This window comes from Antechinus flavipes, chromosome 2 (genome assembly GCF_016432865.1).
Source record: "Antechinus flavipes isolate AdamAnt ecotype Samford, QLD, Australia chromosome 2, AdamAnt_v2, whole genome shotgun sequence".
In the NCBI taxonomy this organism is placed as follows: Eukaryota; Metazoa; Chordata; class Mammalia; order Dasyuromorphia; family Dasyuridae; genus Antechinus; species Antechinus flavipes.
In genome coordinates this window covers 274,098,161-274,113,934 of record NC_067399.1, presented here as the reverse complement: position 1 = coordinate 274,113,934, position 15,774 = coordinate 274,098,161, and the positions used below count along the sequence as shown (strand labels likewise).

The following is a 15,774-nucleotide window of genomic DNA, read 5'->3' as shown; positions in this document are numbered from 1 at the left end:
GTAGGGTTTGTTTCAGCCTATCATTCATTTTTGTATTATTACATTTTCCTCCATCTATCTCTAATATTGGATTTTTTTTCCAAGTTAGGATTACCCAACCCCCCACTCCTTTTCCTCTAAGCAAGGTACTATATTCCTTCAGTTACTTTGCCTTAAGGTGTCTTGGTTCCTACTAGCTTTCTTCCTCTGATCATCTACCCTTATTTGTTACTCTTTTCCCTTTGGGATACCAAGTTTTATTATTATCAAAAGTATAAAACTGACCATAGCTGAGGAAAACTTGAATTTGCAGTTTTTATTTTATTTATAAAAATTTTACAAAGCAATAGAAAACATTGAGCAGATTAGCTTAAGAACAGTATTTTAATCTGACAGAGACTGTGCCAAATATAAAATTCTGAAAGTCAATAGATATGGCTATAATTCTATGCATCTGCAGTCTTTTATATCCTTTGAATAAGAGATTAGAGCACAGACACAACAATCTTGGAAAACTAACTTAAAGAAATAATATGAGAATTGGAGACTCTTGTAAGCATGATCCTTTTGCTTTAATCTTGAAAGCATTTAGGGCATAAATGTGAACTATGGCATCTACTAACAAATTACAACAAATATATATATTTATAGAGAACAGTTAACTAAGGAAAAATTTAAGAAAATATGGAAGCTTGACTTTTTTATATTGATGCTTACTCAGGTAGAGAACAATATTTTTAGTTAGTAAGCTAGAGGTTTATAGAGGAGTCTTCTATTCTACCTTCTCCTTTTCTCCCATTTTTTAAACTATGAAAAAGGTTATGTCTAGGGGGCTGGGGATCCAAGGACTGGAAGAGGAGACTGACAAAAAATTGGGTTTAAGAATTAAGAGGCTATACTTTATTAAACAAAAAGGAGCCAAAGAAAAGCCATTTTAGACAGTCTGCCAGAGTTTGTAAACGAGACCTTTGTGAGCTGATAGTATCAGTATCTCCATGATGGCGATGAGCAGCCTCTGTGAGGAGTAGGGAAAGGACAGCATAAGGACAGACTGGTGGAAGTGTACAAGGACAAAACAAATAGAGAAATATTTACAGAAGCATAAGGACTCGTGATCAAGGCTGTCTGCAGAGCACTGGGCAGATTCAGTCTCCAAGCATGGCGAGTCCCCTTCGCGTTCCAAGGACACCGTCTTTCTTCTCTTTCCTTTTCTGCTCAAGTTTCCTCCGTTGCTCTTCTCTGGGGATAAAGACAATCACTTATTTGAAATTAGAAAGCAACAAGGTATCTTGCAGTATTAATACCACCCCTTTTATATTAGAATAGTGTCTGTGCCCAAATGATGAATAAACCAAATAAGAATGAAATGACAACATTTCATCTAATGAAAGCATACAACTATTGAGATTTTCTTAATTTGGGCTCCACGGACAGATTTCCTATAGGGAAAGAGATGCTCTGTGAACTTTAATGGGAAAAAAATTACATCATCTTCATTTTTACTAGCCTCTAATTGAGTTAACATCTCCATCACTTAAAAACACTATTCTGAGAAGGGGCTCATGGGCTGCAAGAGAAGGCCAAAGGGGTCCAGATGGTTAAGAGTCCCTATGTCATCCCTAGGCAGTTAAAAAGCAATGCTTGAGTAAAATGTTTAATGCAGGAATACTATTGGGAATGTCTTCACAGAAAAGTTAAAAACTAAACAGTCATAATAGTTATATACTGACCTGATTTGGAGACGTGGCTGTTTGTAACTTTTCTTGTGGAAGTCAATTCTATTTGTCTCATTCAGAGCAATGTTTTCTTTAGATTGCCCCCATGGCTTTAGTCTCCCTACAAAAGAGAAAAAAGAGATTTAAAGCCTCTCGCATGTGGTCATCTTCATGTTGTTATTTGTGCCACCGAATTTTCAGTATATTTCTTAGGAGATTTTTGAAAGTCAAAGGTAGAAAAAAACTTAGGTCTTATGGTTTTCATGTTCACAATCACAAATTTTATAAAGAATTTCATTTTAAGTGCTCATTATTTTTGCAAAGTACAAAGAAGCCATTTTAACACCTCAGTTATAGCAACATAAAAATGCTAACAAGTACTTCTCTTTCCTAGTATGTAGATTTCCCATTGATATTATCTACAGGTATTTAAATGGTATTTTTCTTTCTATCTTTTCCTGCTAGGTTTTTTTGATTATATATAGAAATGCCTTTTATATCCTGCACTTTGCTAAGATGGTTAATTATTTCAACTAGTTTTATAATTAATCCTCTAGGGTTCTCTAAGTATCTAGAGTCAGTCTACAACCTTAAGAGCAAAATCCAAATTACTCTATTTTAGCAGATATTCTCTAAAAATATAGACTTGATAGTAGTACCTCTGAAGAGGGGACCTTGAAACTCTAAAAAATCCTAGGAGAAAATCTTCAACCCTGACTCAGTGAGAGACTGTCCCAGGGAATCAGATAGAGTGGTTTACCTAGGTGGGGCTGATTGAGTCTAGAGCTAGAGAATTTCAACCCTATTGAAATATAGATCTTCCATTCAATTCAACTTAAGCTGTCCTCAGCTCCATCAAGAGCAATCCCCAGCTCGGAGCCATCTTGAGCAGTCCCAGCCCTGACTAAGATGCTCAATATAAAAGAGCCAAAGTAAAATCCTCTCTTTGCAGAGGTTCCAAACATGTCAGCTCCATGCTTGGGATGCTAAAGGCCTCTGTCCACTGGAATATTCTTTTCCAGTGCCATCCTCTCTTTATCCTCACCTACTTCCCTAACCAGACTTTATGCCTCTCTGTCAGGATTTCTAACCTTACTTCCAATCCCCATAATAAACTCTTTTAGAAATCTAGGTTTTTGGGTCTGTAAATTCTTTTACAGAGAACCTCTGCACCACCAGAAGGGAGTCCCCAAAACTCCCTACCCTTGTGCCGAACCCTAAGGGGTTGCAGGGAAGCCAAACCTCTCCATTTGGTTCCCTGAACCCAAAACTTGCCACTAGACCTTATCATTTAACTTCCTGACCACCAGAAACCTAATCTCATTTTGGTTCCCTAAATCTAAACCTTATCACCTTTAACTACTTAAAATTGCAAGTAATGGCATTTCTGTCAGTTTGACAGAAAAGAAATTTGGATCTATATGTACAACCCTGTGAATTCTAAATAAGTGAAGTACAAACATACACAACTCTGAAAAGATGGGAGAAAAGAGAATAAAATTTATCTCAAAACTGTGGAGGATCAATTTTTTGATTTAACAAATAGAATTCAGGGGACGACATGAATATTGAAATTAAAAAAAAAAAAAGAAAACCCAAACCCCAAACCTTGAAAGCTATTTTAAAAACAAACAGATTAGAAAAAAATATTTATGGTCATATATCAATGACTTTTGGTTATAAATACTATCATAAATTAAGACTTCTAAAATATGTGTCAGTGACAACACTAAATAGTCAAAATAGTCAAAAAACAGGAAGAGAAATTTCAAAAGATGCAATACGTTGATTAATAACCACTTGGTTGTAAATCCAAAACAATTTTGAATTACCAACCTTACACCTACCAAATTGGTGATAATAATTAAAATGCAACGAAACTTAGTATTAGTATGGTTGTGGCAAAACAAGTATATTCATAATTCAAAATATTAAATTACTGGGAAGCAATGTGGTAGTAACAACAAAAAATATTCTTAACCTTTTGACCCAGTAATTCCTTTGATTATGAATATAATGGGCAGTAAGGTTTTTTTTTAAGTGTTAAAATAGCCTAAGGCCAAGCACAGATCTCCATTGCTCCTTGACCTCCTGGAGCCCAGACATTCAAACTCATCCTTCTGTTGTAGTTTTTCTGTAGTCCACAGCTTTTCCACAAGAATAGCATGAGATGCTTTGATAAACACTAGATAAAATAGAGGTAAACTATATCTACTTGTTCTGATCTACCAATTTAGCAACCATTAGCTTAAAAAAAAAAAAAGTAAATCAGTCCTATTCCTGTTCATTTTCTTTCCAGGCAATTCTTCAACAATTGGAAAAAATAGGTAGTAGTTTTAAATTTAAATTCTAAATTAAATTTAAATTAGACAAATATGTAGTGATGCTTCTTTTTTTTTTTTAATTATTAAAGCTTTTGAATTTTCAAAATATATGCATGGATAATTTTTTAACATTAACCCTTGCAAAACTTTGTGTTCCAATTCCCTCCCACCCCATAGCAAGTAATCCAATATATATTAAACATGGCAAAAATGTTAAATCCAATATATGTATACATACTTATATAATTATGCATAATTGCTACACAAGATTGCTGCACATTTGATGAGGTTTGTATCCCCTGGATTACCAGTAGTGATGAAGTTAGTGGCAATAAGAGAGTTGTTAATATTCCCCTCTGGTTAGCTGCAGGTTTAAAGTGAAAGAATTCACTTATCCCGAATTATTGAATGGCAAAATGATAGTTTATTGTTGGATAGAAACCATTTTGCTAAGAGACTGACTTCTATAGGGGCAGAGTCTTATTGGGGAAATGGATTCTTGTGCTGAGAAGAGAATGCCTTCTCAGTGGGCAGAATCCTGGCAAATTGCTTGGCCCTCTGCAAGGAGTTGAATCCAGTTGCCCCTTTTTAATGACTCAGGTTCCCAGGTTTAGATGCTTATCAGTTTCCAGCCCAGATCTTCTATTGGAATGAACATTTTAAAGGAATGCCTTTTGACCAGGATTTCTAATTGAATCAAAGGCTCTGGCATCCCCAAAAGATAACTTATCTGGGGGGGATATGCCTTCCCCACGAAGGACTGAGACTCTGAAAGGGATCACAGATCAAAAGGAAATACAGTTTCTTAAAGAGAATACAACTTCAGTAAAAAGAACAGTTTCCCTCTTCCTTCAAAATCAAAAAGGAAAAAAAAAATGAGGTGACATTTCTTAGGATAGCTGTAGTTAGTCAACCATTAATCAAATGACTACCAGACTAAACTGGCTGATAGCTTGCTCATTTTTAGATAAAATTTTTGAATCTTCAGGATGGTAGAACTGTTTAAGGGGTGTATTCTTTGGATGCCCTATACAAAAACATTACATACCTTTGTGTGGTTCATAGCGAAGTGGACGAGAAAGACTTGCTTTGAGATCAAATATTGGTTTCTTATTACTGACTGGAGTCTGTGTTGCTTCAGCTGTAAACTTGAATGGGGTAACAACTAAAAAGCACAATAATAGAAAATTGTTATAAATAGTACATAAATCACTCCAGAGCCTTACATGTTTCAAAGTAATAGTATCTTGTCTTGAGAAGGCATTTAAGTAGTCTAAACTTGATAAAAAAGTGGAATTAAGGAAAGGTTATGTGATAGAAAGTAATTAGCCAGTGGGCCATAATTTTTTGTTGTACCTCTTAAAACATTTTGTAATCTTCTTTGATAAGATTATTATTTGGTCAAAAATTTGTCTCTATCCATTGTTTTTATATGAACTTCCTTCTGTATGCCTATTTATTATGTAACTTTTAAAAAAAAATTTAATAGCTTTTTATTTACAAGTTATATGCATGGGTAATTTTACAGCATTGACAATTGCCAACCTTTTGTTCCAATTTTTCCCCTCCTTCCCCCCACCCCCTTCCCTAGATGGCAGGATCACCAATACATGTTAAATATATTAAAGTATAAATTAAATACACAATAAGTATACATGTCCAAACCGTTATTTTGCTGTACAAAAAGAATTAGACTCTGAAATATTGTACAATTAGCCTGTGAAGGAAATCAAAAAATGCAGGCAGGCAAAAATATAGGGATTGGGAATTCAATGTAATGGTTATGATGTAACTTTTTATATCTAAATAAAGTATACTTTTATAGTTTACTTTGTTATTTGATATGAGATATTAGTCTAAGCTTAATTTTTACCTAGCTATTTTCTAGTTTTCTTAAGTTTTTGCTGTGAAGTGAGTCCTTACTGCAATAGTTGTGGTCTTTGGGTTTATTGAATATGATGTAGCTATTTGTTTGCTCTAGTGTACCATATACTTATCCAGGTTTTCATGTTTTTTTTAATATATCATGCCAAATAGTTCTCATAATTATTATTTGTAGTATAATTAGAACTCTGGTACTGTTCAGCCCCCTTCCTTCCACTTTTTCCCTTCATTTCCCTTGAGGGTTTTTCAACTTTTGTTCCTCTGGATGAATTTTGTTATTTTTTCCCTAGTTCTATAAAGTAACCCTTTGGTAGTTTGGTATGGCGCCAAATAAATAAATTGAGTTAAGTGGTGATTTTTGTTATATTGTTCTCATCTGGCCTTAGGTCACTTTGCCCTGTCCATGCTTCCCTTTAAGCCTTCTCAGTTTGCTCTCTGTGAGTTAACATGCAGTATGCTGACAGTAGAATTTTTTTTTTAAATAACTTTTTATTGATAGAACTCATGCCAGCGTAATTTTTTACAGCATTATCCCTTGCATTCACTTCTGTTCCGTTTTTCCCCTTCCTCCCTCCACCCCCTCCCCGAGATGGCAAGCAATCCTTTACATGTTGAATAAGTTACAGTATATCCTGGATACAATATATGTGTGCAAAACTGAACAGTTTTCTTGTTGCACAGGGAGAATTGAATTCAGAAGGTATAAATAATCTGGGAGGAAAAACAAAAATGCAAGCAGTTTATATTCATTTCCCAGTGTTCTTTCTTTGGGTGTAGCTGCTTCTGCCCATCTTTGATCAATTAAAACTGCATTAGCTCTCTTTATCGAAGAGATCCACTTCCATCAGAATACATCCTCAAACAGTATCGTTGTTGAGGTATATAATGATCTCCTGGTTCTGCTCATTTCACTTAGCATCAGTTCATGTAAGTCTCGCCAGTCCTCTCTGTATTCATCCTGCTGGTCATTCCTTACAGAACAATAATATTCCATAACGTTCATATACCACAATTTACTCAACCATTCTCCAATTGATGGGCATGCATTCATTTTCCAGCTTCTAGCCACTATAAACAGGGCTGCCACAAACATTTTGGCACATACAGGTCCCTTTCCCTTCTTTAGTATCTCTTTGGGGTATAAGCCTAGTAGAGACACTGCTGCATCAAAGGGTATGCACAGTTTGATAACTTTTTGAGCATAGTTCCAAATTGCTCTCCAGAATGGCTGGATGTGTTCACAATTCCACCAACAATGTATCAGTGTCCCTGTTTTCCCACATCCCCTCCAACATTCCACATTAGCTTTCCCTGTCACTCTAGCCAATCTGACAGGTGTGTAGTGGTATCTCAGAGTTGTCTTGATTTGTATTTCTCTGATTAATAATGATTTGGAGCATATTTTCATATGTCTATAAATAATTTCAATTTCTTCGTCTGAGGATTGTCTGTTCATATCCTTTGACCATTTATCAATTGGAGAATGGTTTGATTTCTTATAAATTAGAGTCAATTCTCTATATATTTTGGAAATGAGGCCTTTATCAGAACCTTTGATTGTAAAAGTGTTTTCCCAGTTTATTGTTTCCCTTCTAATCTTGTCTTCATTTGTTTTGTTTGTACAAAAACTTTTCAATTTGATATAATCAAAATTTTCTACTTTGTGGTCAATAGTGATCTCTAGTTCTTCTTTGGTCATAAATTCCTCCCTAATGAATATTGATGCTAAAATCTTAAATAAGATATTAGCAAAAAGACTACAAAAAATCATCCCCAGAATAATACATCACAATCAAGTAGGATTTATACCAGGAATGCAGGGTTGGTTCAATATTAGGAAAACTATCAGTATAATTGGCCATATTAATAATCAAATTAACAAAAACCATATGATCATCTCAATAGATGCAGAAAAAGCATTTGATAAAATCCAACATCCATTCCTATTAAAAACTCTTGAGAGTATAGGAATAAATGGACTTTTCCTTAAAATAATCAGTAGCATCTATTTAAAACCAACAGTAAGCGTCATATGTAACGGGGACAAACTACAACCATTCCCAATAAGATCAGGAGTGAAGCAATCACTATCACCATTACTATTTAATATTGTATTAGAAATGCTAGCTTTGGCAATAAGAGTTGAGAAAGAGATTAAAGGAATAAGAATAGGCAATGAGGAAACCAAATTATCACTCTTTGCTGATGATATGATGGTATACTTAGAGAACCCCAGAGACTCTATTAAAAAGTTATTAGAAACAATCCACACCTTCAGCAAACTTGCAGGGTATAAAATAAACCCACATAAGTCATCAGCATTCTTATATATCACTAACAAAACCCAACAGTTAGAGTTACAAAAAGAAATTCCATTTAAAGTAACTACTGATTGTATAAAATATTTAGGAATCTATCTGCCAAGGGAAAATCAGAAACTTTATGAGCAAAACTACAAAAACTTTCCACACAAATTAAGTCTGATCTAACCAACTGGAAAAATATTAAATGCTCTTGGATTGGGCGAGCAAATATAATAAAGATGACAATACTACCTAAATTAATCTATTTATTTAGCACTATACCAATCAGACTTTCAAAAAACTACTTTGTTGAACCAGTAGAAATCATTCTTTCAATTTCCTTGATGGTCTTGAAGCTTGAGCACACCTGGCTTGTTTCTTTTTTGAGCCAGACTTGTGATTTCAGGTTTATGGGGAACCACTTGTGAGGAAACACTTTCAACTGGACAGCCACCTGCCATGGTCTTACAGACTCATACTGGGCATGAAAGGTTAAGGAACTTGCCTGTGTGTTACAAACTGGAGTCTTCCTGATTGGCCACACTACCTCAAACCAAGGCATTTTGGTCCATTAAAACAAAATATAATTTGTCTACTGGTCTAAGATAAGGAAAAGGGAAGATATTTATGAGACAGAAGTCTGAATTTATACTTTTAACACTTTGCACTCTTTTGAAATTGACACTGAACCACGTGTCATGACTATCTAGGCTCTCAAGGCCTGAGTTGTAAAGAAAGCCTCTGCTGAATTACCCTTTGTTCTATTGTTTTTTTCTGTGTGGAGACTTTGCAGCCAGAAGTTGTTATTAAAGAGGACCATAGTTACTGTCTTGCAGGAGGGGATTTTGGATGCAGTTAGCTCAAGCTAAACTCTACTTTGTACAGTCTACTTCTGAATACAAGGCCTAGATCTTATTCTATGAGCAGCTGCCATTATGGGATACTATGTACATCTTGCCATTCAAGAGCTGCCTATTTGGATCAGCAGTGGTATTTCTTCTAAGATGTGAATATGTATTATATAAACTCTTATCAAATTGCTTAACTTCTTAATGGGAGGAATGGAAGGAAAAAATTTAGAATTCAAAATTTGAAAAAACAAATGTTAAAACTTTTTTTTTTACATGTAATTGGGAGGAAAAAAAGAATGTGAATGTTTAATATAGCCCCAGGTGGGTGCTACTCAATATTTTGGCTATACTTCTAGAATCTAGAAAGCTAGGTTGATTCAATGACTGGGAGCATCTGGCATTTTCCCATTCTGGTTATTTTCCAAATAACCTGGGAATAGCTTAATTTTGGCGAAATATTTGCATTGTAAATGTAACTATTGATTATGCCTGCTGTGAGAAACTTTAGGGTCACAAATATATGTAAAAAATCCAGGAAACCAATTGGCTTAAAGATGAAGATTTGCAATATTTTGTTAGAGGAGAAAGACAAGATAACATGAAGCAAACATTACCTGGAGTATGTTCACCCTTAACTAGAGTGGCTTCCTTTTCCTTATTCTTCACTAGGACAGCTTCGCATTGTGGCTGGGTGTCAAGCATGGACATATATGGAGATTTTCTGGCAGGGGTCTTGGTCAGTGAGCGTTTATGCTCGTTATCTTTAGTAGTCTCTGAGAACCTTAACAGAATGATACAGTGGAATACAATATTATTGAGAGGCTCAGTTTCACCAAGCAGTGAGGGAGAGAAGACTATATTAGACTATTTCAAAAGAACTTTCTTATCCATTCAAACTCTACTCTCAATTCTCTAATTTTTCTTCTTTGGGGAGAAGGTGGAAAATTTGTTACAAGTCTGAAAACAGACATTTATTTTACTATAATCTCTTGAATTTTGGTAAAAATTGAAGTGGTATAAAAATACCAGGAGTGGTAATGAAGAAATAGATTTGGGAGAGCATAATTATAAAAGAATATTATGTAATAATAATATAGTAGAAATTCAGTTCCAATTCAGTAGACCTGAAGAAATCAAGTTAGACATCCATCACAGGTAATAGATTTTAGAGATTTTACTATTTTACTATGTGTATCAAACATGGGCTCAAGCAAATATAAGACTCATAAATGAGTGAACAATTTGCATTTGAGCAAACAGACATTTTATAGGTCAGGGGAGGCAGAGGAGTGAGGGAGCAAGATCTAGGGAGTAATAAGGATGTAAATGAGATGTAGGGACTGTCCCAAAAATAGTCTGCAAAAGCTAAGTTTCCATCAAGTTTGTCTTAAAGATTGTTGAGACTGTCTTTAAAGATGTTAACTTTACCCACATGTGCAAAAATGTTTGTAACAGCCCTTTTTGTAGTTTTCAAGAAAGGCTCAAGATGAATAAAAAAAAGATCTCCTTTAATAATGTGTTTATATATCATTAGTTTGGGAGGGAGAGGGAAAAACCCTACAAAACCTTAAATCAATAGGAGTCAATATAATTTATGAGTAATCAGATTGTATATGTGTTGTGTGTGTGTGTGTGTGTCGGGGGGGATATATATATATATATGTATAATCTATATCAGATTGCTTGCTGTCTTGGGGAAAGGGGAGATAAGGAAGAAAAAAAATGTGGACAAAATCTTACAAAAATGAAATGTTGAAAAACCAATGCAGTCAAGATTAGAAGGGAAACAGAAAACTGGAGAAAGATTTTTATTTCTATTATTTGATAAAGGCCTCATTTCTAAAATATAAAGAAAATTGACACAAATTTATAATAATACATGCCATTCCCCAATTGGTAAATAGTCAAAGGATATGAACAGACAATTTTCAGATGAATAAATTAAAGCCATTTCTAGTCATATGAAAAAATACTCTAAATTATTATTGATCATAGAAATTCAAATTAAGACAGCTCTGAGATATCACTTCACACCACTCAGATCGGTTAAGGATGACAAAAAAAGATAATAAATGTTGGAGGGGATGTGGGAAAATTGGGACACTAATACATTGTTGATAGAGTTATGGAATGATCCAACCATTCTGGAAATGAACTGATACTAAGTAAAGAGTAGAAACAATAGGACATTGTATACAGCAGCAACAAGATTATGTGATGATCAACTATGATGACTTTGGCTCTTTTCAACAATGAGGTGATTCAGACCAATCCCAATAGATTTGTGATGAAGAGAGCCATCTGCATCCAGAGAGAACTGTGGGGACTGAGTATGGATCACAACATAACATTTTCACCTTTTTTGTTGTTTGCTTGCTTTTTTTTCCTTTCTCATTTTTTTTCTTTTTGATCTAATTTTTCTTGTGCAGCATGATAATTGTGGAAACATATTTAGAAGAATTGTACATGTTTAACCTATATTGGATTACTTAATGTCTAGGGGAGAGAGATGGGGGAAGGGACAGAGAAAAATCTGGAACACAATGTTTTGGAAGGATGAATGTTAAAAATTATGTTTGCATCTAATTTTGAAAATAAAAAGCTATTATCAGTCAAAAAAAATAAAGATGTTAACAGGCTCAGAGAAGATGATCTGATGATTTTGATGGTAGCATCATTGAGACAATGGAAGCTGAATTAGAGCTGATAAAGAATTTCAGCCTCTCATCATTCTATGCAAACAGGATAGTCTGGGAAATTGACTTGATCAAAGTTAATAAAGGAGCAGGATGGACTTTTTTTTTTAAAGCAATTCCTGGAAATAAGTTAGTTTAGTGTTCACATCAAAATAGTAGAAGGTATTGGAGAAGATAATTCAATACAAATACACTAATAGAATTTGACAGTTGAAAATCATCTAGTTCAATCCTTTTATGTTATATGTATTTTTTCTTCTTAATACCTTCACATTTTTTTGGCCAGATAACACAATGCAAAAAAGTGCTGGATCTGGAATCAGAAAGATGTGAGTTCAAATATGGCCTTGGGCACTAGATGTGTGACCTTGGCCAAGTTACTTAAGTCTCTGCCTTCCTCAGTTTCCTTATCTGTTAAATGGGAATAACAGTAGCACCCCATTCCTTCCAAGATATTTGTAAAGTGTTTCACAAATTTTAAAGTACAATATAAATGCAACTTATAAGTATTATTGACTCCAGACTGGGTTTTAGAGAAAAGTAATTTAAAAATTTTTTATCTCTGCACAAACCAGATGTTTCTAGGACAGTTCAGATCCCTGAGGCTAGTTTAGTACAAGCCAGAGAATAATTGACCCTTCTGACCCAATTCTATGTAGTATTTGAGATTTACAAAAGACTTTTTCCTCAAGGGTCCTATGAGATAGAGAGTTCAAAGATTATTATTCCCATTTTACAAATGACAAAACTGAATTTCAGGAAAGTTGAGTGACTTGCCCAAATATACAAGGCTGGTAAGTGGCAGAGTAAGAATCTGAACTCAGAATTCTTGACTTTCTAATCTAATACAATGTGCTATAAGGGGAAGGAACCATTTAGGCTATCTAGCTAGCTGCCAATTCAGTCTATTCAAGGAGATTTTATAAAAATACGCAACAGGAGATGATTTAGAATTATTTCATTTTATAGAAGATGAAAATGAAGAAGAGAGAAATTAATTAATTTACTCAAAGTCCCATAGATATTAGGAATTCTCATGGTAAGGGAAGTGACCACTAATTAAGTATATTACTTGTTGATCAGATATCATTGTTCAAGTATCAGAATTTCCCAAGGAAATGGAGGAATCAAAGGATGCAGAGAATATAGTACAGTTTCTTAAAACAGGTGGTTGTGATGTTATGGCTACATTTTTAGCTCATAGACTGCTCACTATCATGGATCAAAGAAAATTACCCAAGTCTGATGATTAGGAGCTTTTGGTTTAAATGGAAAGAAAAATATCTCGGAAATTTTGTTTAGAGCATCCAAAGACTTCAGCACCAACTAAGTAATATAATTGTATTTTTGATTATTTGAACCTTTAACTAGAATTAAAAGAGCTTCTGAATATTGCCTACTGGTTCAATTCAGGGATTCTATTTTACCTGACATTCATTTTGTTAGTTGAGAGGGTGGAAGGCTTGAACGGTTTCTGGCACAAGATACTTCGATTTGCAGTCCCAAGAGATGTACGAAGTGAGCGTCGTGGATTGATGGGAGTGCAGGTAGTAGAGGGCCTGCCTCTCTGAGGAGCTGGGCTTATTATTCTCATGTTAGATGAACTTTTCTTAAAGAAGAAACAAAAAGAATTATCATATTTTTAACATAGTGCTTTCCAATGACTTAGGTACACTAAAAATCATGTTTTACTGGCAAAGTTTATTTCTTTAGTGTAAATAGAAAGCTTCTAAAATAATCTCATTAACATTCTGTCCCCACAAAAGATCAAAGGACTCTAGCATTTCAGGAACTGCATCAATAGGCATGTTGCTATAGTGATTTAGAACACAACACGAGTACAAATGGTAGCCACAGATTCTTTAATTACTGGTCAATATATAGGATACAAATGGAGTAGAAGAATCTTGAAGAGAATATTCCAAAGAGGAACACCTATGAGATCTCTTAGAGAAATGAATGTTAATCTATTTGAGAACTGCTACTAATGTGATAGAAAACAAACATAATTCAGATTAAAAAGTTTTCAAGCACCTGCTGTTTGTCAGATGTTGTGCCAGGCACTCAGTAGCTAAAGACAAGACTAGAATATATTGATAATGTGGAACGAAACTCCTACATATAAATTCCTAAATTCTTCAGAAAAATGTTCAAATGCTCACCTTGGAATTAATGTAGGGAGATCCAGTTAGGTTAGCATTTTTAGCTAATATCTGTCAAAAGAGAAAGAAAAATTTGAGTACTGAATTCTATTAGTCTCAACTACATCACAAAAGAAATTTAAGATTATTTGGTGGCACAGAGAAGACTGATGAACTTGGCAGTCTGTTGGAAAGGTGGCAAAATTCAGATTCAGATTTAAAAGAGAAAGTAGAGGATTGCATTGAAACAGTCTAATCTTATACAACAATGCCAAAATCTAAAGTAAAGTTATCCTTTACCACAGACTGAGCAGAATTAGACTTATGACACATCTATATTATAAAATGCGTCTATTACAGAATGCATTTTAAGAAATTCTTATTTCCACTTTCAAAAATTCACATTTTATTATTCTTAGTAAGATGATTTTTCCTCTCAATTCCAGTTATAGTTTAAGTTTGATTTGAACAGCTTTCTAATGGCCCTGCTTTTTAAAAGAGTATCAAATAGCTACTTGAATTCAATAACTTAACTCTTCTGATAAAATCTGAAGGAAGAACACTATTTATGGCTAAAGCTCCTATGATAACAACAAATAATTTAACTTATATTAATTAATATGTAATTCTGTCCCAGGGACTTATATGTCGCACAGGCAAAAGTCTACTATAAAAAAAAGGTGCTGGTGAAAGAAAGTAAATAGAATTCATTTCAAAGTAAAGAGCCATTTTGTAAGTTTCTATATGGATAAAAACATACATTCTATAATACTAACTATATAGATGTAAAGATGATCAAAGGAAGTCAAACTTTCAGAAACTGAAAAACCTCCCATGGAATAAACTAAAACATATCTCATAGGAGAAGGGTTGAGGACTACTAGGACATTATCATATCTTATAAAACATGGTTACTGTTTTATATGTTTTTTGCATAACATATGCAGGGGCATAGGGGCATATTTAGTTGGGGAATGAGGATTGAAATTACTGTGATAAAAAGACAAAAGATATCATAAAGTATTTTGAAAATTAAAAAGTCTACAACAAAAAGGTGGGAAGACTATAATGGTAATTTATATTTGATTCCAGAATACATTTTATAGTTTATATATGATGTTTTCTACAATTGGTTGGAACACAAAGTTCCAAATAATTCTAAGTTTCCAATTCCACAGGATCATGGGAGAAAAAAAAATTCATCCATGATGTTATAGTAATTATGAAGTTTGTTGGGTGATAATTGTCCTAAATGACATATTAGAAAGAAAAAAAGAATTCTATCGCTGACTTCAAAAGCCACAATGTTTTAACATCCTAGTAAATGGCAATGAAAGAAGGCTTGGCCCTAAAAAGAGGGGATACTACATGCTATTTCTATCCTCTTTGTTTTCAGTCAAGTCACACCTGCACCTTGGGACAGCTAAAACAATTAGAGACAAACATTCACATTACACAGTACACATATGAGGTCAATTTGTGGATGTTTTTATTTAGAAGAGTTGGTAAATAATAGTATATGCCACAGGAGTAATAATTTCCATTCTTTTGGAGTTTTTTTCTGTTTGTACATGTATATTTCATGTACACTAAAATGAAAGGAAAAAATATATTTAATAAGACAGAGAAAGAAAGAAAACCAAAGAATTTTGGTGAATGTGGGTAGGGAAGAAATGGATCCCTTGGGTCATGACAAGGGAACGGATTTAAAAAGGAACCACAAACAAGAAATAAAAAGTAATGGGCTCTTTCCAATCAGTCAATAAGCACTTATTAAAGTACCTACTATGTTCAGTACTGCCCTGTGATACAAAAAGGAGATAGTATCTGCTTTTAAGGAATTTACATTCTAATGGAGTATAGTGATAGAAGAATGAAATA

At 34.0% G+C, this 15,774-nt stretch overlaps 1 protein-coding gene across 3 annotated transcripts in view; it reads right to left on the bottom strand.

Moving 5' to 3' along the window:
- Positions 1-280: 280 nt before the first annotated feature.
- The window catches only part of NUSAP1 (nucleolar and spindle associated protein 1), a 31,765-nt gene continuing 16,271 nt past the window's right edge, over positions 281-15,774 (bottom strand). For all 3 annotated transcript variants that reach the window (XM_051977111.1, XM_051977112.1, XM_051977113.1), the window contains 6 exons: positions 13,915-13,965; positions 13,180-13,361; positions 9,671-9,837; positions 5,067-5,183; positions 1,710-1,815; positions 281-1,218 (listed from right to left, as the gene is read on the bottom strand). In XM_051977111.1, the coding sequence (XP_051833071.1) occupies positions 1,125-1,218; positions 1,710-1,815; positions 5,067-5,183; positions 9,671-9,837; positions 13,180-13,361; positions 13,915-13,965 (717 nt within the window). In that variant the 3' untranslated portion in view covers positions 281-1,124. The remainder of the gene's footprint in view (positions 1,219-1,709; positions 1,816-5,066; positions 5,184-9,670; positions 9,838-13,179; positions 13,362-13,914; positions 13,966-15,774) is intronic.